Here is a 27,495-nt window from a genome sequence, read left to right as displayed (position 1 = left end):
TAAGAAAGTATAAAAAGTTTTCTTTGACTTTGACGTAAAGTTACAAAGGTATTATATTTTTAATTTTGATATAATTTATAAAATTTTGACTTGTTTCCCTAAATAATTTTAAAATTCTTTACATTTTCAAAAAAATTCTGGCAAAAATATATAAGATTTTTTCTCATTTATTATTAAAAATGTAAGTTAATTTTTCAAATTATCAATCTTTTATAATATACCATTGACTATCTTGTAATATTCATTGACTTTCAATATATCGTTTCTATATCGATTTTTACGGCAATCCAGAAATGAAATATTCTTAAAAACTTTAAATTAAATATAAGATAAGAAACTAGTTGACTTTGACTCCACGTGAACCTGTCGATACATAGTATTCGAACTCATCCATATTTATGTACACACATAATGTAGATAGACCAGTTTGCTGATGCGACAGAGGAAGAGATTTGTTATAAAGTTACGCAGCTGGTTTTAATCGCAAAGATGTATTCTTCGTAATTAGATCAAAATTCGCAAAATTGCGATGTAAAAAAATTATTTTAATATCATGGCATTTGATATTAAGTATTTATATTATTCTCTAGCTATCTATTAAAAAAGTTTAATTAGTTTAAATAATTATTTAATTATTTAAAAAAATTAATTAACTGCTTAAGTGTATTTCTCGCAATATTAAATATCTTTTGTTTTTGATTTCTTAAAGTTCAGACACACGGCATTTTATAAAAGGAAACTGAAACTGTATTCATTTTTGCATAATTAAATTAACAAACAATGCAATACTCTGTTAAAAATATTGCTGTGATTCCGCTCATCTTCGAATTATTATAAAACGGACAGCAAAATTATGTAATCAACCAATGAAATAATGCCTATCTTGTATCATTAATTTGTCAGTCAGATTCTCATTACCCTTAATACTCTGTTAGAAAATTAGCGTTTTAATTGGTGTTAACTTTGTTACGCACACGTGTGCATCGTTTATTATTGCCCATTACCGAATGCAAACAATGTGTCGAGAATCTATATCATGATATACACAGTGCCTTACAAAGCGAGAGCTTAATTGAGATGGTGATTAAAAAGAGGAACATATAAGCAAAAATAATATTTCTAGAAAAATATCAATTTAAAAGTATTATATTTTATGTTTCTCTTAATTTCTTCAAGAAAAATAATCAAAGCCGGTTACAACATTCTTACAATGTAAATTAATAATATTGTATAAATAAAATTGTAAGATATCTTCAAAGAATGTGTAACTCTTGTAAGAAAATAATTTAAATTTTAGATTACTTTTTTAAATTCCTTTCTTAAAATAAACTTATGTATACATTTTTTCAGTATCCTTTAGAATTATCAAAATTACCAAAAAGTATAAATTTGCTTTCTTATGTGGGTATTATATATATTATATAACTCTTAACTCTTAACAAGTTTATTCAAGTTTATGTGTGTAACGGAGTTTGCATATTTAACTTTAAAATTTATATTTCTTCAAACATATTAATAATACTTTATTTGCTTCATATACTTGTCACGAGCAAACATATACTTGCCACATGTATTTCGACCATAAAGTAGGAATAGATTTGCGGAAGAGATAATCTCTCAAAACAAGAAAATAATCCTACGAACTCTCTCTCTCTCTCTCTTCAATAATATTAAAAATAAACCCAAATAGTTTCATAAGCCGAATAAATTCCCTCGCAATAATAAAAAGCATTGCACGCAATAAAAGTCCACAATTTCTAAAGCTATCATTGAATTTTCTGCTTCAGCGCGAGTATACGGAGGACTGCGTCTTTAACGAGACCTTGGAGCAGCATAACTACAACACGTACAGCTCGATACGCTGGTCGACGGCGAAGAGGACCATGTACCTCGGCCTGAATCGGTTCGGCCAGCCGAGGAAGGTACTAGCCAAGGGTCACAACCTGGGCAGATTGTCTGGTTACGCCCGGGTGTTGACGCAGATGGCTCCGTTCGATCGGGTGGAGGCTCTTCATAGGCGGATGTTGGGTGCTGCGCACAATGTGCGACATCGGCATCACGAGCGAGGTCATCATCGGGTGCATCCCGGCGACGTGGCGCAGCAATCCATCTGTCCAACCATGCCGGAGCAGGAAAAAGACGGCAGAGACAGGTTCAGGTGTCGCAAACGAAAGAAGAGGAAGAAGCGAAGGCGACGGTGCAGACCGGGCGAGCAACCTGGTCCCCAGTGCCGAGTCGCCGAAGGGTCGGACGTCGACGCGTCTTCGGAGGCCGGCAACGTCAGCCTAGAGTCGAAGAGATCCTGCGAGGGAGCAGCCAGCGAGGAGGCCTGCAGACGTCAGGCTCTTTCGGTGCCGGCGAAGAAGCGGAAGTCGCGGATAGACGACGACGACGACGGTGGGAATCTCACGCTCAACAACGGTAAGAACAACAAAGCGAAAAAGCCAAACGTCAACGTCGCCGATAGTCAAAGTAAAAAGCCTGATTTGACGGACGGGAAAAAGACGAAGAGGAAGGGTCCGTCTTCGCAGAAGCAGTACGAGTCTGCCACGGTCAGGGTCTCTTCGCCGCGAATGGCGCCTATCAGCGAGGTTTTGACAGCCACATCGTCCTCGTCGCAGTCTCCTCCTGGTGCGTCAACCGTTCTCTCCTTCGCCCGAAGGCCGAGTTCGCCGCCATCTGGTCGTAGGAAACCGCCGTCGTCTTCGAGGAATTCGCGTAGGAAGGGAAAGTCGTTCTCGAATTCGCCGGCTCGATCGAAATCGACGCCGACGATGAGCGAGATAGATCTACCGTCAGCCACCAAAGTTCCTGAAACCACGAGCGCGTGGAGTGCCACATCTATTCCTCAGCTTCCTCAATCCTCGCCAGTTCCTGCCTCTTCGTCCTCGCTCTGGCGCGACTCCTCGGCCGAGGACTCTACAAATTCCTTGTCGAATTTCTTGCTCGTTGAATCGACCGAAATGGTAGAGTCCACTGCTGAAGTGTCCACGCTTAGGCTGGACGAAAAGGACGACAGAGACAATGATTCTAATACGACCGGGACGAGATCGACTACGAGATTTCCTATAGAGCGACTGGCGATGTGACGCCGTTCTCGTTTCTCGAGTGATAGGAGAATGATATTTGTATGCAAATGTCATTGTAAAAACTTAAGTGTACATAGAAATCACTCTATACGTTCTACAACTCCACATTCATGTACGACACGTGCACGCATGATATACGTTGTACCGAAGTTTAAATACTCGCGATATAAAAGGATCGATGTGGTTACGATTTCGACCGGTGAGATCAAATTATCACGGCGAAATTTAAAATAATAATTGAGAAATAGTAAAGTTTACATTCTAAATCAAATTTCGAAATTTGTTATTTCAAGTATCTTTTCTATTGATTAAAATTTCTATGGCCTAATTGTTGACGAAAAATTCGATTTTTATCGTTTATGTATCTTTTTACGCAACATTATTAACGACACGAAAAAAGATTTCTGAAATTTCATTTTAATATACAAAATAGAATTATAAAAAACCTGAATTGGTTTATTTCATTCTTTCTTAATTCCAGTTATCAAGAGTATTTGTGAATATCTTTCTATATATTCTATATAGAAAAAAATTATTCTTTTTAAATATACAAGAGAAAGAATTAAATAAATAAAAAAAAATGTTAAAATAAAAATATTGATGAAAATCTTTGATGGAAATATAAGACGTAAAAATAAAAAAAGTGATCTATCATTTGATAATAAAGTTATTTATTAATGAGTATCAGAAGCTTCAATGTTTATTGATGATGCATTTCATGAGACAAAAACATTTGAATATTGAAGATCAAGAATGAAATTTTGTTGACAGAAATCGTTTCTATGTCGATCCTTGAGATTTACGTGGCGAGAGAGACGCGGATTTCGTGTTGAGATTCAATTAACATTTGATAAGAGTCAGTGTTGCTTGTTCAGGCAGAGATGGGAGGATGTCGGCTAAAGTGTGTTTCTTACGCTTATTATCCAAAAAGGGATAATTACCGGTCAGGAATATCAAATGGCTGGATAACAAGCACGAAGTACGATTTTAATTTCAAAGCACTTTCCTCTCGGCGGCAAAACAAGTCACGAAGCTCGACAAATAAGCTAATTGCATATCTTTTATGCGGTTTCCGTAATCTTCATTCGATTTTAGAAGCAAATACCCTTTGATTACAAGTCTTTTTATTAATGGCTGATAAATCGACGCAATGCATGCAAATGTGCAATTTCTGATCTCTTTTTATTTATGGATTCTTCCAGCTCTTTGAGAGATTTCTCAAAGAATTCTCTTTAAAATCTAAAAATTTCATAAAAAAAAAAGAATCTCTACATTAGTAATAAAATTTCTTCAAATTTTATAATTTAAATTCGATAATTTAATTAATATTACTTATACCACACACAACATAAGACTTTTCAACATCTTTAATAGTTTTAACAATTACAGAGCATATTTCCAGCATGACAATTTAGGTACGTATCTTTATCGCATATTTAAATGTGACTCTCTCATTTAACATTACTATTATAGATGCGAGTGTGAAATAAATCGAATAGAAAATTATGTAAATAGAATCTACAAATATATTATAAAACTAGTCACATTTATATCAAATGACACCAGATAGAGATAAGCATAAGAAATTTAAAAGCATGCATGTTAATGTTTGCACAAATTAGCATAAAGTTTGCAGATTGTAATAAATTAAATTATCGAATTAAGATGTTATTTAAAATTATACTTTATCTTATATGAAAAGATAAATAGATGTTCTCAAAAGTATAATAATATTATTATGCTTTCTTTTTTTTATTAATTTATGTATATAAACCACTCGTCTCGCTACGTATATCGATACATAAAAAACTCCTTGTATAATATATCACTGACGAACTTTGTCCTAATTAGCACGATTAGCGCATAAGTATAAAAGATTATAATAGTATTTTAGTAAACGAGGAGCGCAAGACAATAAGCGATTTGAAGGAGATATGAGCGATAAAATCAATTCGAGCACGAAATGCAATTGTTCTCGAGACGGTAATAGAAATCGAATCTAATTAATTAAGGAAATGGAACTATCCGATAAAAATTAATAGTCTCGTAAATTATGCTTCTCAAATGAAATTAAGCGAATGTTTCCGATTACGCTTAATGTAATATTTCGTAACGAAATAATTTTTTAATTAGCATAAATTATATACAAATTATAGAATATAAAAAGGACGAGTTTAGATATTTACGTTTATTAGATATTACATAAAGAAATTTCTATGAGCGATTAGTCAAATTGTGAATTTAAACTCACGATTTTGAAATTAAACGCAATAATTAAACGCGATATTTTTACGAGTGACGTGTACGTATGTATATGTATACACACACACGCACACACATATATATATATATTTGGAACCGTGTAAATTCGTTCAATGTAATCTCAGTATTTATAACGAAGCTAAGTAACATACTGGTTTTTCTTTTATTTTTATCAAGGAGATCAATTAATCGACGCAAATTAACGTGCTGTTTTTTTAAGTTTTATCTGCCCGATCACTGTCTCTCGCACGCCAATTTTATTTTCAAAACTCGTTTCACGATGCTCAACAATATCGAAGTAAAAAATACGAAGGTCTTAATTACAATATCCATTATATCGTAATCAAAATTTATCATTACAGTTTCATCAAGCAATCAAAATGTTATCAGAGCAAGTAATCGATGTCTAACTATAGAACAAATCTCCGTGTAAAATTTTGCTAATATATAATTTTTAACTCTTTACCAGTTCAATTTCATGAAATCAGCTTTAATGTTACTGTAAAAATATAGTCAAAGAGACATTTTTCTAGATGGAATTGATTGATAACGAATCAGATAATGACACTCCGAAATGCGCTCATTTATATTTATGATTTTCGTTCCAATTGAAATTTATATAAAAAGTGTTCGATTATCGGATGCCGTTCGAAGGGTTCAGTTACTCATTGTCAACGATAAAACCATTACGATTCCTTGTTTCTCCAATTAAGAGTTTCATCGAATCTAGATAAGTGTATTTGTGAAAAAAGCCTCAATCTCACTGCGATTTTTTTTCTTTTTTGTAGAAGCGACCTATTAATATAGTGGCATATTTATTAAAGACTTATTTATTGTAAACAGTTGAATCCGTGTACATAAGTCTATGATCATTACTCATCAATCATGCGCATCGATCATGTGTTCTACGTTGTGTTTGTCCGATAGGTACACGAGAATCCGTTGAAAATACACGATTACGTAAAGAAAACTACTTCAGTATTTTATTTTATTGAATAAAATGCGACAGGTGTGGACGTCTATAATTTTATCACGCTAATATTGAAATGTTCTATTTCGCAAAGCAAGTTTCCCATGCATGGTGAAGAGCTCATCATGTCACACATTTGATAATAGTCACTGACCAACTGAACTACCGCTTCCGCCAGAACTGAAATTAGATCACTTCGCAACGCGTTCTGTATATACTGCGTACAGGGTGTCCGGTAATAATCGCTCGATTTCTTGGATGCAAAAATAGAGCGAGTTAAACTGATTAGAAAACTCTTCTACCCTTTTGCGGTCTTTGCAATAATTAATAAGAAATTAAGAAATCTCGAAGCGAGAAAAAAAAGCAGCCTCATGCTACACAGTTGCTAACTGCAATGCACCTATAATTAAACCTGATTATTAATCCCAACACTTCATCACGTGTCTAGTAACCGCGTAACAATAGGCGGATCAACTAATTTGTTAAAATTAATTTCTCATTAATTATGATGAAGATCGCAAAACAGTAGAGAACTTTTTTACTTTAATCTGTTCTATTTGCATATAAAAGATCAAGATTATTTGCAACATATATTCCTGCATACAGAGTGTAACGAAAAACCATATAATGGCAATGGATGAATCCGATGCTTTTCATTTTATTGGTCATCGTTCAATCGATGCAATTCTGGACGAGTGTGTTAGTATAAAAAATATTTCACAATAATGCAAGGATACAATATATGTAGTAAGAGTTATTTATTTTATACTAAATGTTTTTAAAGTATGCATATAATTATTTTTATTAGAATTACCATTTAAATTTTAAAGTTTGTTAAAATTTGTAATATAAAGTTACAAGATTATTATTAATAATTTGTATTGTCTGATTGTTACACCCTGTATAATGATGATAATGGATTATATGCTTCAGTTTCAAGATTAAATTGTGCGGAAATAGATACTTTCGTAAAGTACATGATACTATATTCTGTAATATAATGTTATATGTATAACTTATTTATTATAACAAAAGAGAAAAGAGTTTTTCTCATTGTCATTTTATTACTGCCGAATTCTAGCAATTCGATACGTGATCATTGATATTTTCAACGGATTCTGAATTGTCTCAATAAAGTAAACGTTTGCGTGCTCTGACAAATGAAATAACAAACGTTTTGACGGGATAAAAGACAGCTTACGAATTAGTGCTTAGAAAATGTACGAGTCTAATGCAAAGTTTGTAAAATTTGGAAAGATGCACATGCGCGAACGTGATGCTTAATTATTAAAGTAATTAGCGACATGGATAGAAGAACTTCTTAAGTTGTAAGAACATAATTTCAGATATGCTGTTCTTATATGTAATTATTTATACTTTCAGATTAATTTTAGAGATGGAATGAGAAAGGGAGAGACAATATGTTTTATATTATTATAGATATTTAACTTTCATCCATGTCGCCGAAAAGCAAGATAATAAAAATGTTTAAGAAATAGTCTACATGAAGCAGATGAAAAATTGAATGGCTTGAAATTTAATACGTAAAATATTTTTTTTTCAGAGTTGAAATAAATCTTAGCTTAAATGATATCTCTATACGATCGTGTTATGTGGAATAATTAATTATTAATAATCAAATGATACGCAAACACGACCGCGCATCGTTGGCATAATTCCAAATTCAAAGATCGAAACAGAACCAGTCTAGCACTGCCATTTTTTTGAGATATATATTTAATTCTTTCATAGACTGAAACACTCTATTAAGATTATAGACGAGTATTTAATTAATAAAATGACAAGAGGGGCCGTGCTGATTAAAATTTTTCATCTGCGGATGTTTAATATAAAGCAGACGAGATACCTAAGATACTACAGCCCCAGATTTGTCCTCTCTAAGCAAAACATCCTGTGAATTTCCGATATTACCTTGTGATAAGAGATTCTCAAAATTCATGACCTCTTTTCTTTTCTATCCTATATTTTCCGAAAGATACATTTCTCGTCGTTTTCGCGAAAGAGAATAAGAGAAAGGAGAGAGAAAGGTCGGGAGCGAATGATGAAATGTAATCAACAAACTGATAGAACAAATTCCTAATTATAAATCAATGCTCGCGAATGCGCATCTCGCTTGCCTATCTTCTCTCTCACTTTTTGGATGCAAAACCCCACCATATCGTCGCCATATAATTTTTAGAAGTAATAAAAGAAATATTATTGAATATATAACCGCTGCGTTATTATTAAATCTTGATATATACCTTGTGTATAATAATTATATATATTTCTAAATATAAAATAATTCCTTTTTTATTAGAAACAAATTATATTAGTATTTTCTAAAAATAAGACAAAAATATTAGAAGCAATTATATATATTTTTCTAACCTATTTAATAATTTATCTATAATTTATATATTTTTGCTTCCTGTTACACGATTTATTCTCGCGACTCATCCTCTATGATTCATTTTAATCTTGATCAAATAAGCAATATACATGTATGATTATATTTTATAATTTCAAAAAAAATTTATACTTAATTCTATTAAAATATCAAAAATTAAAAATTATAATTAATTTTTATAGGTATTAAAAATTTCCAAAAAAAAATTTACGAACGAATGTTTAACATTAAAAAATGTGGTATCGTTATTGCGAAAAAAATCAAAGATTTCTACTTTAATTAATATATTTAAAGAGAAGAAGATTATTACGGATATGAATTCAATCGCTGTGCAGGATTGAAAATATATGAATTGTTTGGTACACAAGAATTTGCGAAACTGACAGGTAAGTGCACATAATATAGGATGTATATATATTATTATAAAAGCAATGCAAATCCTGTGTCTGAGCTTTTCAAAACTGTCATAAAATTATTCGCGAAAAAATTATGTGAGTCCTCATGTAGGTAAATCATAGCAATCAAGCATAGTTGGTATTCAGGAAATAAGATTAAGCACTCTTATATTTTGCTTCCAATAAAAATTCGCGTGATTTCCCCCCATTAAGATCAAGGTTTGTTAAATCAGATTTAATAAAACAAACTGTTTGCTAATGATTTTCAAGATTTATAATTACGAATTACGCTATTTAATCACCTGCTGAATAGCATAGACATGAACACGTATAAATATTTTCTTTATTATAACAGAGTAGTTGTTGCGAGCATTGCTCTCAATGTAAAATAAGCGGTTTGTCGGCGTCTTCGTGACGTAAATAAGCATAAAACGCACGCCGGAAACTATTAAACCCCGTACGTACACACGTGTGGCTTGCAAGCACGCAGAAATATGGAAGCATGCAGAATATGGAGCGGCACTCACACCCTCCTTTGTTGTCTGCATCTCCTCCCATTGTTGTCCCGTACTATAATTAATGATCGATGCCAAGATAAGGCATAAAAGTCGCTCTGCTGCACGGGAAAAGTACGTAGATTGCGGTGCATTGTCCGCTACCCTGTATTTACGTAATTCCTGTGCCCTTCAAACAATTGTCTTTTAATAATCGTATTTTCCGCGTAAAAATGCACCGCCGTTAGAACATTAATTTTTTCCCAAATTTTTTCCCAATTTACAGTGCTCTATATCTTAGTTCTGGATATTAAAATTTCGAACCTAAGAGAATATTTCATATAATTTATATAAAATTATAAATTTTAATATTTGCAAAAAATATATCTCTTATCAAATATTCATTATAAAATTATATTATTAGAGAAATGTTATATTAAACTTTAAATTATTTATAATTTGCGAGAAAATTCAAGACAAGTATTAATAATTATATGTTGCATTTTATGTTTTTATATGTAATATAATATGTATGATATATATTTTCTATAATATTGCATTTTATTTTGCCAAATATTTTCTATAATATACACGACACAAAAATTATAAATAAGAGAAATCTATCCCAAATCTTGCGAATTATGTATAATTAAATATCTGTCATTTATAGTAAGAAATTATCCGCGTATAAATCTTGTGTTGCTCCGAATATTATTTTCCATGACACTTAACTATTTGTAATTATGATTCAGGATGGTAATCATAATTTTCTCTATCTATATAACCGTAACCCCGATCTTTGGCCCGCAAAACGCGTTATTTAATTTATAATTAACATTCTTCGATAAATGCCTTCCGCTTTAATCTCTCGACCTGTACGAGTGAAACTACATGCCTCACGGAACATGTACCATCGTTAATCATAATTGATCCCATAATTAGGCTCATAGATTTTTCGATCTTAGCCGCGTGTACTATACTTGTCTATGTATGTAATTTAATACAGTTTGCGTAAAATTAAATGAGTTAAAGAAGATTTTATGAGCTAAGTAAAAAAATATAAAATAATAAAGTTAAAGATTTAATTTTTAATATAGAAATTATCTAAATGGCATTTAATATTAATATATACAATATTAAAATATTAAATATAAATATTAATATTAATATAAATAACGCGTTTTGCAGGTCAAAGATCGAAGTTATGCTTATATTGATAGAGAAAATTATTATTACAGTCATTATCCATAATTACACATGGCTACAAGTGTCATGAAATAACTTTATTCACAGTATATATTAGTAATATCTTTTTTCAGATTAATTTATATTTTTACCTCAAGTACATTTTAATATAGTCTACTGTAAACAATATAATTTGCTACAAAATTTAAGACACAAGTTTGTTTATAATTTTATGTTGTGTATTTATGTATGCATATGTTCTAATATATATTTTATATAACTGTATATCTCTACTATATTCAAAAATGTATATATATATATATATATATATATATTCTTTTTATATATTACATAATATAAAATTATGCATAAAATTTAATCTCAAATTTTGTTGCAAGATCGTTTAAAATAGACTGAAAATATTAAAATAACTGCTAGACAAATCATAATGCATTTAAGTGATTCTAATTTTCATTACAATATATTTATAGTGGTATAAAGCATGTTAATGTAGAAATTTTCCCACCCAAACAGGTTGTAGTTAAGCATTTTGCACGCGTTTTACGCATAAAGTTGGCACAATTTGCTCATTATCGCAGATATTTATCGTAATCGATTCTACCCTACAATGTTTCGAACATTTCTAGCTCTAAGCTGTACTTATATATGAAACTTTAAAAATAGATACCTATGTATAACATAGGTGTATGAGACTATTAAAAATTTTCTATTTGAGCATCCTTTACACGTATATGCAGGCCCTATGTGTAAAGGGATCTATAATTTCTAAATATCTTGAGACGATTTTCTTACGTTTAATTTTTCCCTGGCATAATAGAATATCATGACATTTATAGAATATCAAAAAAGTAAAATTATAATTAGAAACTCTTTATATAATTTTGAAAAATAGATGTGTTAATAGAAGAATTTCATCGTATATTTTCTGTTTTACGTCGTTAATTTACTTTTGCTTGCAAATATTTATTAATAATAATAATATAAATGTATAATAACAATAATATAAATATATATACCATAAAAGTTTTCAAAGACAGAAATTAATATTCAACTTTATTGAAAGGTTTTATTAGAAATCAAATTCTACTCCTGATTTTATTTTCTTTGACTTGTGACATTCTCTTTTGGAAAATGCAACATTTCGCTTGCGACAGCAAGAAGTCTAACGCTAGACTTGCCTCCGATAAACTCGTTGTGCACTCCGATGCACTCATGCTACGGTTGAAGCGGTTGTAACCTCGGTGCATGCTCGCATTGCCGCTTATTTCACTCAACGAAGCAGCTGCGGCATGAAGTCAAGTGGATTTTTATCCATCTGTCCAAGCGAACTAGCTGCACTTTCCAGGTATTTTCTTAATCCGCGAGCAATGAACATTCTCTTGAATTCTCGGAGCAAAAATTATTTTCTCTATTCAAGAATTACAATTGACTGAGCAAAAAAAAATATAAAATATATATGATTAATATAATTATTTTAAATGCACTTTATCTTTTTAATTTTTATTATTTAGATTTTATTTTAGATATATGTATAAGAAAAATAGCTAAAATTTAAATTGAAATTATTTTATATATTCTACCCATTAGAAATTTTTATATGAACATGTGTCTACTGTTATATTTACTTAATATAAATTCTATTTTTCTTATTGTATTATAATTTAATGTTAGAAAAAAAATTACATGATTGCTATACCGTTTAAAATTGCTTTAAGATAGACGAGGAATTCAAGAAAGGTTCAAACAGCAGTCGTTACGCATTAAGAACGTAACACCAGTGCGTATATATTAGCCTGCGTAATTTTAGCACACACGTCTCTCGAACAAACTCTTTTTGCGTTGCGTCACGCGGTGTCGGGACGTGGGTGAAGAAGCGTCTCGTTACATAACGTCCTTCGTCTGTACGACCCTCTTCAGTTCTATTCCTATCATTTCAACGGTACAAGGAACGCGTCACGACGACAATTCGTGAATCACTTCAATTAACCCTTTGCCATCCAAATTAGTCTCGCATTGTTTTTTTTTTTTTTTTTTAATTTTAAGTCTGATATCGTATAAAATCATATTTCTACTTTGAACATTATAAATTTCAAAGGAACAAATGTATCATTTTTTTTAAAAAACGACAAGTTTCATGTGTGCAAATTAAAAAAAAAATAATATTTGAAAAAAATAAAAATGTTTATTTTTTAATATTGTGAAATAATAGAATGGAAATGAAAAATAAAATAATCGTAGCTTTCTTTTATAAATATATAAAAAAATTCACAAAAAATTTTAATCCATTCATATAATATATATATAATTTAATTATAAATTCAAATTAATGTTTTTTTAAGAGGCAACTATAAGTAACTGGGAATGTCGTTTAAAAACACCGCAGATGATTGAGCAGATAGATAATATGGACTTATTCGAAGATAATTTCTCCCTGCACATATGCTACGAATACCAGATTATCCGTTGCAAATGCAAAGGAACCGTTAATTGAAAACATGGAAAATAGATGAAAACACAAGATAAAAAACAAATAGAACAGAAGAGGAGAAGGCAAATAATCGGTTCCTCGTTTTTTTTGTAATGACGCAGCGTGATTGTTGCACAAGCCACACTTATCTCAACTTATTTTACGTTACACGGTTGCATCTAGCGACCATAATTAATGCGTGAGATTACGATATGCCCGAGGGGTTGTGAAAAAAAGAGTTTTAAGCTGAAGAAGCCATCACAAAATTTTTTTCCAGAAGTAAATTGCTAATTGTTGAAGTCAGAAATTGTTTAAATACTTTTGTCAAAAAATAATCAAAAAGTAATTTGTCGAAAAATAATTTGTTAATACAGTAAATCAATTACTAACAAAATATTTTATACAATATATTGTATATAGAATTTGATTTCTAATAAAATTTCTTAATAAAATTAAATATTAATTTCTGTCTTCTCTTTCAAAAAATGTTTATGATATAAATGTATATTTATTATTGTTATTATATACATTTACATATTCATTATTAATAATAAATTTGCATGTTTTAAGTAAATACGACATAAAACAGAAAATATACGACAAAAGTCTTTCAATTAACATATCTATTTTTCAAAATTATATAATTTCAAAAAAATTATATAAAGAATTCAAATTATCGAAGATAAGATCGGCTTTGAATTTAATTATATTTTCAGTTTATATAATTATGAACTTTTTTCATATCATTAGTATAAATAAAACGAAATAAATAAAACCAAGTTATCAACTAATATGAATAGATTACAATAATTAGAAAAATTGATGTATATAGAATTATTTATAATTATACAATTTATAATTATAGTTACACACACTCAATTAATTATTAATATATTTTTCATAAAATGGATATTCTTTATAATATAAGATTAAATCTGATATATATATGGTATATTATATAAAATATTTATCTTTTTTAACAGAATTCATTATAATTAATTGTAATCCATCCATTTTGAGGTAACGGAACTACACTCTACAGTCTACAATCTACAGACTACAATCTACAGTCTACAATCTACAATTTTCAACACTACAATCAAATATATATGAAACCGTTACCTCATAATAAAATAATTCGACTCACCAATCGATGCACAACCGCAAATTTGTTGATCTGTAACATACAAAATAAAATTTAAATTATAATAGCGCTTCAAAAATAATTAATATATATTTTCAAAAATTATTATTGTATACATTAAGTTTTATATTAAATATATGCGTACAATAATCAGTAGAAATATTTAATATTGAATAACTTTATATTTTGTAAAAACATTTTTAATTTAAAACTTTTATAAAATTTATATGAAAAATATTTTTCTTTAATTCTCTCTTGTTCACATCACTTAAATTTATAAATAAAATCAATGCGTGTGCGCAATTTATAACAAATATTATATACAAATAATAAATGCTCACCATAAAGCTGCTGGTCCAGCGCCCGATGCCTTCCAGACCTGCTCCTCCTCTCAGATTGATCAGGATTGTCCATCGATTATCAAAGTTCATTGATTTAAACACGCGATACTTTACGAACGACACTCCCGCACTAAACGCTCGATACTTTGAACGACACTTCCCGCATTTAAACGCGCGATACTTTGCACGACACTCCCGCACTTAAACGCGCGATACTTTACACGACACTCCCGTATTTAAAAGTGCGATACTTTACATGACATTTCTGTAATAAACGCGCGAATCCCCGTATTAAACGTGCGATATTTTGCACGCCGGATCTTATTCTTCAAATGTTGAAATTTGCTAAATTACGGATATTTAAATATATGTCCAGACGTATGCTCAATTAATGAAATTCCTAATAAAACTTACTTTTCGAACACAACTCTCTATCTCTCCTTTAATTGAATTTAACAAATTAATATAAAATCTATTAAATTATCTTTTATATATTTGTTATATATTATTATATTTATAACTATATATTTGTGCAGTTATATTACTACATATAAAAAAGTTTGAAATTTTTTTATTACGCGCTTGGACTGTTATTAAAACTCAATAATTATTTTTTATTTTATTCGCGGCTTATGAATTACGCGATAATGCAATCGATTTCAAATTTAAATAATGAATAAGTAACGCGTGTATATAAAATGTTGTTCTAATACAAATGTTCTATCAAAAATCCATCAAAATCAATTTTAATCAATTATGGATGAATGGATTACAAAACATTATAAAATCGGCATATTATAACAAGTAAATAATTATGATTGTGTAATTAATTACTAGTATTAATTCATAATGATTAATATATGTTTTATAAAATAAATTAGATTAAAGATACTACGTAAACAAAATATAAATATAGAAAATGTTTTCCATATTTATTTTATTTAGAAAATATTGTATGAAATTATTTTATTTAGAAAATATTGTATATTGAAAAATTCTTTTGTTCTTTTTAAACTGAAATGTTATTAATTCATATTTGTAACCCATTCATTTTGAGATAACGGAAATCTATCTACAATCTACAATCTATGATCTCTATCTACAAAATCTAATTTCTACAAAACCGTTATCTCGTGTAATAATTTAAAACTCACACATGATGTACAATACCATTTGATGTCCAAAGTTAACTGCAGAGTTGAACAATTATATGTTGATCTGTAACATAAGAGATAAAATATAAATTACAACAGTAATTAATATTAATATAAGTATTATAAATAAGAAGAATTATAATTTAATAATTTTATAAATTTTGATTCAATACAATTTATAATAAATACTCACTTCTAAATTAGTTCACTGATGCCCAATATCTTTCCTACATCTCCTCCTCTCAGGTTGTCAGCTACATTGCTCTGTATCATACAAATAAAATTTAAATTAACTTAACTTAAACTTTTATTATTTTTAAACATAATGTTCATTATTTTTTTATATATAATTTTAAAATTAATAAATAACTTATAGAAATATAATAAGATTATTATTATGACATTTATTATAGCAAGTTTAAATGCAAACTTTTATGTATTAATAATTGTTAGAAAAATATTATAAATTGTTTTGCAATAAAGTAATAAATATGAAGTATTAACCTTATGATTATTGCTTTGTCATCGCCTGATACCATCCAGGTCTCCTCCTTGCTTATTTCATTATTGTCACTTTTCCATGGTACTCACTAAAAAAAAGAAACAATTAATTAAGCACGCGCTTGCAAAAACGATTAATTATAGATGCACTAATTAAAATAGAAAAGTTTATACTTACTTGGTGTGATTCACAGCAGTGATGTACACAAGTGTATAGTGCATAGTCAATTTACATAGCATTGATCTGTAAAATATATACATAAATATATGTACTTAACCTAACAAAAATTAAAACAAGTATCCAAATTGTATCTAATACATCTCAAAAGGTAAATATTCCTTGTATTAAAATTTTTCTTTTATTAAATTTTTTTACGAACAATAAAATAATAAATAATGAAGTATTAACCTTGGGTCTTCTCTTCTCTTATTTCAGCTTGGCTCTTTCGTGGTACTCACTAGAAAAAAACAATTAATTATAATTAGCACGAGCTTGCAAAAACGATTAATTACGACTCACAATCTTTTACGATATCTTTAATATATACTAATTTCGTATGCATGCATGGCAGAAATTACAATAAATCATTAATTTACTCACACATTTATTCGTATGCAGGACCAATTTTCACTAAGTTCGGTTAAATGAACGGTCGGTTAAAATTAGCAGGTTGACCAACGCAAACATTCATGCCTACAAATATCATATGAATACTTTTGTCTATTGGCCAACCTGCTAATTTTAGCTATCGGTTCATTTCATTGAACTTGATAAAACTGACCCTTATATGCTATGCAAACGAGAATGTATAGTTTAAAACATAATTTTAATATAGACAAATATTATAGAAATAAATATTATGAGAAGTACACATATATAAGTATATAATTAATTATGTAAATTCCTGTCGCATACTCACTTTACATAAATAAAATCAGCGAAATAATTGCAACAAATAGGTCGTCGTTTCGCTACACATACGAGTTACTTAATCGTACGAATTAAATAATTGCACAAAATGTGATATTTATTAATTACAATGATCTCGTATTCCTCGCAATCACGTCTCGAAAATATACGCCTGACAAATATGCAGCGTGTCTCGTCGGTGTCTACCTGTTCGACTGTCGAATAAATACAAGCGCGTAAACAACACGTCGTACGTCGCTAAAACGTCGAATTTATGTGCTACACGGTTGAAAATTATTGAAGTGTAATATCAGTTATGGCTACTCACCATTTAGAATTGTGTCGCGATTCAGAATCCGTCCGTTCTACGCTCCCGACATTCTCCACCGACTACGGAATAATGTGACTGCATTGTGCAGCAACTTCACAGTGTTTATGGCGCGAAACCGACGCAAAAGCGCGCGACGTTCGATACCTCGATACTCACGACATCTCGATATCTCCCATGCGCGCGAAAAGCAAAGATTTTAACAAATCATTGATATATAGTCATGCAATTTATCTACTCTGCGACTAAATATATATTAACTTTCGTGCAATTTTATTCCTTTTCATATAATATAAAATTATCAATAATAATCAATAATAAATATATAAATGGACAAAATCATGATTGCTCGTATAATTATTTCTCATTCAATCTTATACACAAAATGAAATATATCGAATGGATCAATTAATGTGATGAATAATTGTGCATAAAAATCTAATGAATATTTAAATTAATTGATACATGCGATGTCGATTAGTTGTTGAATTGAGTAAAGTTTTTGACGCGTAAATTGAACTCGGAGTATAAATTTTTATAAGAAAAATTATATAATTTTAAATAAATCTTAAAAGAATTATAAGTAAATTGGCTAGAAATACCTGCTAAGTATTAAATTATAAAAATTTACAAAAGGATTGAATATCTAGACATCACTAGAATTATTCATCCCCCCGGGCGCAAAAATTGCTGACGACGGCACTACGCCTGGCCGGGTACTACGTAGTAGGAGAAGCTCTGACGTCAGAGTCACGTGGTATGCGCCGAGAGAGGAACCGAAAATGGCGACGGTAGCTAGTGTTGTGTCGCGGCGTGTGTTATCGTACGCATGTTATTTTCGCAATGTCACGCGAGTGTACACATCGTGGCGTGTCAACAGTGGCTTCAAGAGATGCCGGAAAGGTACCGAGTTGCTGGCCATCGCTTCTGTCACCTTGCTGGCGCAGCAGTATCTACGACCCAAGGTGGTGCATGCGTTGAAACCTCGCAAAGTGAGTACATATACATATTACGAATACAATGTGAATCACGACACAGGCTAGTCGGGCTGGCTTAAAATCTCGCGTCAGCGTTACGCAGTAAGGATTTGAGAGTGAAAATTGTTGTAATCGTTGCCGACAGACTCATAAATGCATATATGTTATATGTAAGTCGAAGCTGTAAGTCGACGCAGTGACGTGAATATAGACACATACATTGCAAATTCAAAATGTCCAAGTTAACAATTTTGGCGGTAACGATTACGATAATCTGAACTCCAGAAGTAGTGACGCGAAGTTGTGTACATCCCAGTCATGACGTCATGACAGTCACGTGGACTGGAGACCCACGTGCGCGCGAATGAACGTATTATGTAATGAACGTTGCACGAGAGAACGGTGCATAATAACGCATTTCGTTTATTGACGGTTTTTAATCTATAATAAAGATTGGTTTAGATAATCTATAATAAACATTAATTTTTTGCTTTTTTATATAATATATATATATTAATAAAATATATTTTACAGACAATTTTAAATTGATATGTTTAATCAGTATATTTATGTTTTAATTTATAATTGAAATTCTTTAACATCTAAATTTTCTTATTTTTAAAAATTAAATAACATTATTATATCAATAATTATGAGTTAATAATAGATTCATAGTTAATATAATAGACCCATTCCGCATTTCTCACATTTTTACAATCGTTCTATGCTTTTTTTCATCAAATGCAAAGAATATATTTGATGTACATATATTTATTTTATTTTAAAATAAAGTATAAAAAATTTTAATTTTAACTTTTAATAGAATAATTGAAAAGAAATTATTTTTCAAATTATACTTTAGATTATTTGTTACATTTTCACAGTACAATTTAACTCGTATAAAATTCGTAATAAAAAAATTAACAGCATTTTTTGTCCAATTTTCATATCCATTAAAGGTTTTTTGTAATATTTATTGTTTCAATATTTATTATTAATTGATAAATATTTATTATTGACATTTTTGAAAGAAATTTGAAAGAAATTGATTATAATACTTAAAGAAATTTGTAAATTATTTTACAATTGTATTGTGCGATTTTGTTTACACAGAATGACATAAATAATAAACAGAATTTTTTTATACTTGTATAATACTTCGACTAATAAAAAAAATTGAAAAATAAACAATAGAAATATGCAAGGTAAGAAAAATGATAATTTTTAGAATCTTAATCTTAATATATATAACAACATTTTCAGTTCTATTTTTATATCCATTAAAGGTTTTTTGTAATATTTATTATTTAAATATTTATTATTGACGAAGTATTTTTAAAGATATTTGAAAAAAATTGATTATAATACTTAAAGAAATTTGCAAATTATTTCACAATTGTATTGTGCGATTTTTTTACACAGAATGACATAAATAATAAACAGAATTTTTTTATACTTGTATAATACTTCGACCAATAATTGAAAAACAAACAATAGGAATATGCAAGGTAAGAAAAATGAAAATTTTTAGATTCTTTAATATATACGTCAGTCACATTTTATTTATACAGAGAGAATTTTCTCTTAGAATTTACCGAGGGACAATATGATATTGGAAGAATTTTATAAGAATTTTTCATTAATATTTACACAATAAAAAAGATTAATATATACATAATAAATTTTACACAGTAAAATTAATCGAATATATTTTATATCTTATCATAGTAGATATTAATATTTTTATCCCACAATCATAATTTTCAGAGTAAATTCTAAATGAAAATTCTATCTGTATACAGTTTTATTTATATGTACAGATAAACAAATATTTTAAATATTATAATTATTGTATATATTGTTCTGAACCTCTCTTGTGATCTATGTTTTCTTTTCAAAATGTTGATACTGATATCTCTGCATACATATTTTTAAATTATTTAAAATATTCTGCGATATCGTTGATAATAGCGAATCGTCCGCAGGCGAATAAAGAGAAAATAAAAAAGAGAAAGAGTATTTTTCGGCGCGTTTAAAAAGGAGTTTTTGGGCCTCAAGAGAGGTGCTCGCGATTGATCTCGGTCGATCTTTGGTCGTGAGAGACCGAACGTGTAGGTATGTTAAGTTAATAACATGGCCCGGAGGAAGCGGATCAGCTTTTGTGTCAAACGATCTTCAAGTATACCGGCGCCACGCCCTCCAAACGATCACATAGTCGATACGACTACGGTTTAACCAGGTCTGATCTTTCAACGTCTCTATTACGACCTAAGAATCCCGAGATTCTCCCGAAAAGTCGAGTATAAACATAGAGAATTATGTCGTGAACTATATAAAATTGCATTTAGATAACTCTTTCTTACACAGCATCGTTAAAATAACACTACATAATTTAAAAGAAAAATACATTATAATTTTATATGAATGATAAAAATATATATTGTTTAATATTTAATAAGTATATTAATAAATCTATATTAATTTAATAAATATTTTTATCAATATTTAGTAAACATTGTCTTTAAAAATGTTTCTCGAGAAATAAATTAAAAATTAAATAGTCAGCATCTCACATATTGTAGAGAATAATAATTTCTATCTTGCGTTAATTTTTAAAGATTCTTGTACTATAATTATACATAAGTTGAATAATATAAAATTAATTGAAATAATTTTTTTATAATGATATACTCAATTGAATAATCGCATTAAGTAGTACTTATTCAATTTCTATATCAATAGTCTCTTAATATCATATAAAAATTTCATAATTATTTATTTCTCAGTTTATATTATTTTTTCCAGCTTCTAATCAATTGTAAAAATATATTGTGCATACTAGTTTAATGTCGAGTCTTCAATCATGGATTATTATTAATACTTTGAAACTTTTTTCAATGAGAAATTTCTTAATCATTTTTTTTCGTGCTCGCAAGTTAGACATACGTGTTTCATCAATCATGTCATGTTTTCGAGAACATACCGGATGTCTTTTTTCTAAGAAATCCTGAATTCTTTATTTTATAAAACGAGATAGATAAATGACTGGCGTTTTGCGCCATAGTTTATATCCACAAGCTGTCTGCAAATGCAGATGCACACGAGTCTTTACTACGAGACACCCTAATTTGAGAATGCAATGCATGTATCTCTAAACTTCCTTTCCACACCTCGTAACACATGTATCCATCAATTACTGTGTGAGAAGCATGGGAAAGTTGTGTCGAATATTTTTGACATTTTTATATTATTTATGAGGTAATTTGACGTGATATATCTTCTAAAATTTTCACGCGGCTTATATCGATTTATGATTAGCATGCAAATATAATATATTTTTTTAGAAAATATTATATAAAATATTTTTTTAAATTCGATGTGTAGATTTATTATCTATTAATGCGAAAAAATCTTGTGTTTTCTCATCTTGTTTGCGATTTGTTTCTTTTTAATATAATTAGAAATAATCTTCTAATCGCGATATATGTATAGAGTCGGTATCCTTCTTTCTTTCAAAACTCGAAATGTAATAAGTATTCGCATATAGATACATTCTCATGATCCACGCGTCCAATAAAATCAGTTTTTGACACACTTAAACGTGTCCCATCATCTCACTGACTTGTACAAGAATCTCGAAGACATTCTTTGACCGAAGACATTCGTTGCCAAGAATTCGGCGAGAATAGGAACGTTTGCAGGACCAGAACGTTTGCCAGAGTGTCGTGAAGTGGCGTACGTCCGCACACGATTTATGCGAAATATCCAAATTATTTCTTGTGATATAGTCATCAAAACATATACAAATACGATACACGGAAATCATGTAAATATGATGGTAACTTAAATTATTTCATTTAAATGGTACCGAGATATAATTTCTGTAAATTAAATATTTTATTATGTAAACGAGAACAATGATAAGGAATCTAAATGACAAACTTTATAATAATGAACTGTAGTGTGTATAAAGCAAGCATATCATTTCATGGAAGATCATAAATAATTGAGAGTTCTGGCTTTATTTTTCGTAATTTAAACAGATAATTCTGGCGGTTAAATAAAAAAATGCATAAGAACTATTGAAAATAAAACCAGACTTTTCAATTATTTATGATCTTTGAAATGATATTCCAGTTTTACATACACTGATCTCTAACAATAAGTAAATTTAAGATTGTTTTTTAATACGAATACGAATGTTATGTAAATTTAATTTATTTTCTTATTAATTTAGTTTTCCTGATCCCTAAATTATATAACAGAATATTATTGAAAGAGAGAGATAATGTGTTAAATATTGATTATCTTGATGATCTTTTTTATTAAATGAAATAATTTGACAAAATTTATAACAAACCAAAATAATATCTATTGTCAAATTTAAATCAAATTTTAATTTGCTAAACGTTTTGGATTATTACAGTATGCTATATTTATTTAGGGGGGATTATAGTAGTATTTATAGTAGATCATCCTTATTCTATTAACACGCGATTATAATTATGTGTACGTAAATGTGTAATATGAATATAGGTACTATTGCATTTTTATATTTAGAGAGAGAGTGCATACATTTAACATTTTTTTAATTCTATGGAGAGAATATTTATTTATTGTTAGTTAAAACTGATAGAATTGAATCACTCGCGATGATTGTTTTATAATTGTGTTATAATTGATTAATAAACATGTAAAATATAAAAATAACATAAAAATAAAATGTACTTAATAAAGTGTATTTTCAATTAAGTTAGAAAATTTTTTAAGTCGGAAAACGCATTTTATAATACAATTTAATACATGGCTCAAAGCGAATTATTAAAATTTATATCGGGAAATAGAATTTCTTTATCGGGTAAACGGAAAAATGCATCGTTTAATACATCACACGTTATTACGAGATATGGCATGACGTTGTTATCGTGCATTACGTATTATTATTTAGAGGCTTATTTGACGAGCGGTTTACGGTAACTAATGGACCTGATCTTCTTCTACTCTTACCTTCCATCAAGATACTCCTATTGACAATATTCACGTATCCTTTTGGATCAAGATTCATTATAGGGGGACTCCTGCAAGACAAATGTGTGGGAAGATCAGAGTGTAGTTCCGATCAGAACTGTTTTTTTTCTGATGAAAAAAACTTACATGTCCAAATATTAGTTCGTAATTGGATCAATTCTTTTCGTGAACGATACACCTTACACTAATTGGATCATTAGACTTATTTATTCGAATATAAATAATACGTGTTTTATTCTTTTAAAAAACGTGAATTATATGATTCCATTTATAGAATACGTTTCAACATATTACTGCCACTCTTTTAATCTATTAATTTTACATATAATTATTTAGAAGCAATTCTTATTCAAAATTCTTAAGCAAAATTTTAACATTAAATGTTACAAATTCATGAGTTTATATTATAGAGATTTTATTAAAATCCATTTGAGAGAGAGAGAGAGAGAGAGATTGAATACAAGAATAATATTTTAGTTGATTTAATAATTGAATTTTTATATTTTAATTTATCAGTTTTTATTTTTAACTAATTATACAGTTCAAGAATTATATAATTTAAAAAATCTGCTCTATTTTCAGCATACAATATAATAAACTGATTAAATTTGACATGTATAAAATATATAGGTCTTTAAGTTTATTTAATATTAAAAGTGCTGATTTTTTTATTCTAGGCATATAAATAAATTTTCAAAATATTAATGCCTCTTTTAAAAGAAATAAAGAGTATATATGTGTTCTGAGCTATTCATCTTTGCCTTATAAGCATCCATTACACACTCATTTTGAAGATTGCTCTGTAAAAGTTACGCACCATTATTCATATCACCATTTATGTACACATTTATGCCTTTCTCCCTTTCGACGTGCGCGGCGTGCAACATCGTCGTTCGTGTACCTTCGAATAATTCGAACGCGAGAGAGTGATCGATCGGCCGCGTACACCTTCGTATTATCGACGATAAACGATAAATCAGATCGGAGCTTCGACGCTACACGATTAAGGACCTCGACGAATCGTCAGGACGCGCACGTGTGTGCACATGTTGCATCCAATACGATGCTATTCGATACCCTTCAGCTTGTCGATCCCTTGAGGGAAGTCGAAAACAGGAAAGATAATTAACGTGGAAAGTTTTCGTAACATTATCCAGGAAGAACTAGATTACATTTATGAGATAAATTTCATTCTTACAGAGATGTGAAAATTGCTGGATGAAATCTAATTCCTATATGATCCATTTTTTTTTAAATTTTTCAGAATGCAGATTTAATTTAGAATTATATACACTGACTTTATATACTTTAGAAAAATATATTGTATATATTGAATGTCGATTATTTATATTCTTTTGGTTTAATCGACGTTCTCATTTCGTTAATTCTATTTTCTTTTCTGATATGATTGTCCGCAATTTTAAAAATGGAAAATAATTTTTTGCACTTTGCAAGTTCCATCCGTTGTAGACAGCTCGGCTAAAACATTTTGCTATAATCCTCGAGCGTGCACAATGCGATGCTAAATGATAATCTGGCGATAAGGTATGGGATAAGAACGCCGCCACGATGACACATGAATGTGGTCTGATTAGCATGATAGTATCAGTCGCGTGGGTAGACGTCGACGTAAACGTGAATGGACTTTATATGTTCGATCGTTTTTCACGTTCATAATCAATTCGCACACATCGCGTGTCAAGCTACCTGCAGCAGCACGTTAATCAAAAGCATTTTCAATTGAGACGTGTTCAGATGTGTCTATGAAAAATTAGCTTATCTGCAGAAATAGTTCTTTATTTTTAAAGAAATACTCGGTAAATTATAATAAATAAATATGCAACGTCTAATTGTATAAAAAAGTTGATAATTCTCTTTCTTCTATAATTTTTTTTAATAAAATTATACTTAAATTTCATTTTTTACATTATGTAAAATTTCAGACTATTAATTTTGTATTTTTATATTATTTTATTTTTATACTACTATATTTCGATTTAATTATTTTTATGACACTTAACATTTTTCACAAGCATCTAGACATTATAGATTTTTGAACTAAAATAACTGCACTTAATTTATTCCTATAATAATAACAGTATTCACCGAATTTTTAGATGCTTATCGTTGTGAACATACAAAAATATTTTTTGTTTAAGACAATAGCATAGAATATATTGTAGAAAATCGCGAATTGTTTAAAATGTTCAATTGATCGTAATACATTTGCTTCAATAACTATAACTTCTGGATATCTCTCAAAATATTTGGCATACAATTATTTGAAATTAGAAATAATTTTATAAATTTTACAGTATATCTTTAATACAATTCTATTTTTTTATTTTAAATATATTATTCAAATATATTTATTTTAAATATACTATATTCTTAGACGTGTGACTTTGATAATAGACTTAAAATTTTATAAAACTTCAAAAGATACTGGTGTTCAGTATGAAAATTTAGTAAATGAAAAAATTCACAAAATTGAATAAAAAATAATTTTATTTCTGGATTTTTAAACATTTTTAAATGTCGAAATTCACTTGATAAACATACAAAAACGTACAAACAAAATATGCTATTGCCTTTTCACGTGGCGATTATCTCCTTGTGATAATCGATACCTACCGCATCGGTGACGAGTGTATTGTACGTACACCAAGTCTCGTCGTCAAAGAAAGGCACGTTGAATCGCACGCTACAACGTGACCCACGTCGGCCATCATCACGGCGATGAGTTAATGCTAATGAACGTGCACGGTGATTCGTCTAAATTAATTAACGCTTCCTAAACCACCATGAAATTAGCGTTAGCGCGTGGGACGCGGCGCGTTAGGTACCCATTATTTGGCTAATGGACCGATAGCGATGTGGGCGATGTTCCAGCAAGTGTTGTGGGTATCCCGTATACTCACGCACACATCACACACGCATAAGTGGATGCGTGCAAAAGGTGGAGCACATCGCGTGTTACCGCGCTATGCATCAACGAAACAATGCCGGTGTAATTGAATATTTTAAGGGGATTATGATTTAAGAAGCGCCGCCGGCCAGAAGGAGAGATCTCGTTCTTCTCCCGTTTATTCCCTTCCTATCATTTTCGGTTTACATATATGTACGACGTCTAAGTGCGTAGTGTAGCGAGCAATAAATTACGATTTTGGGGATCGCCAACAGATTTTGTTTTGGGACTACGTACTATAATGAAGAGGGACCGGTTAAGATAATCATAGATTCTGTAAATTTCGCTGTCAATACTTGTATTATGCAAATCTCAAATCAACAAGTCGTTTATCATATAATGAATCTTTTTTTTTTTTTTTAATTTAATAAGCTGCAGATAAGATTAAAAAATTTTAATTACATGAATTTTTTTAATAGCTGCAACGCATTTCTCTATAATTTATTGAACATAGATTAAAAAATAAATTGTACACTTTTTAGCATTATATTAATGAATTCTTTCAATTATGTTAAATTCTAAATCAATTATACGCCGTTTTTCTATCTCTACTATTATTTAATCATAATCTAGGTATATTAAAAGATAGAAGAGAAACGGGAAGATAGGAAACAATAAGATTGAAAGAACATAAGTTATTCAATCTTATTCATATTTCGTAAGAGAACCTGATAATTTGTTCACTGTCAATCATTTTGAGCATGGGCGGTTCAAAGGTTGAAAAGGACGTGGGCGAAACACACGGCCACAGAAAAATACCGAATCGGTTAATCACAGAGCGCCGCGCGATAATTTCAGGGTAGTTCTCACGTAACACGCAACCTGGCAACGCTCCTGGATGATGGCAAGAT

General features: G+C 29.6%; 2 protein-coding genes and 1 long non-coding RNA gene across 5 annotated transcripts in view; 2 read left to right on the top strand and 1 right to left on the bottom strand.

Annotated features, from left to right (window-relative positions):
* Positions 1-8,553, top strand: part of LOC114929964 (uncharacterized) — a 127,801-nt gene extending 119,248 nt beyond the window's left edge. For 2 of the 3 annotated variants that reach the window (XM_029301692.2, XM_085489683.1), the window contains one exon: positions 1,788-8,553. In XM_029301692.2, the coding sequence (XP_029157525.1) occupies positions 1,788-3,089 (1,302 nt within the window). In that variant the 3' untranslated portion in view covers positions 3,090-8,553. The remainder of the gene's footprint in view (positions 1-1,787) is intronic. The other variant, XM_029301693.2, reaches the window with a different exon arrangement.
* A 7,361-nt stretch (positions 8,554-15,914) lies between these two features.
* Positions 15,915-17,729, bottom strand: LOC114929967 (uncharacterized). Its single transcript, XR_003819348.2, has 6 exons — positions 17,672-17,729; positions 16,843-16,891; positions 16,612-16,677; positions 16,437-16,522; positions 16,126-16,196; positions 15,915-15,996 (listed from the first exon to the last, which is right to left on the bottom strand). It is a non-coding gene; the product is annotated as an uncharacterized LOC114929967 (long non-coding RNA).
* Positions 17,730-18,425: 696 nt separating this feature from the next.
* LOC114929965 (Mitochondrial calcium uptake 3) overlaps positions 18,426-27,495 on the top strand; it is a 28,918-nt gene continuing 19,848 nt past the window's right edge. The window contains exon 1 of the mRNA XM_029301694.2: positions 18,426-18,663. Coding sequence (XP_029157527.1) covers positions 18,454-18,663 — 210 coding nt within the window. The 5' untranslated portion in view covers positions 18,426-18,453. The remainder of the gene's footprint in view (positions 18,664-27,495) is intronic.

The sequence above is a fragment of the Nylanderia fulva genome, unplaced genomic scaffold, assembly GCF_048542155.1.
Source record: "Nylanderia fulva isolate GAGA-0341 unplaced genomic scaffold, ASM4854215v1 Scaffold9, whole genome shotgun sequence".
In the NCBI taxonomy this organism is placed as follows: Eukaryota; Metazoa; Arthropoda; class Insecta; order Hymenoptera; family Formicidae; genus Nylanderia; species Nylanderia fulva.
Note: the sequence above shows the minus strand (reverse complement) of the source record. Positions and strands in the feature narration are given on the sequence as shown.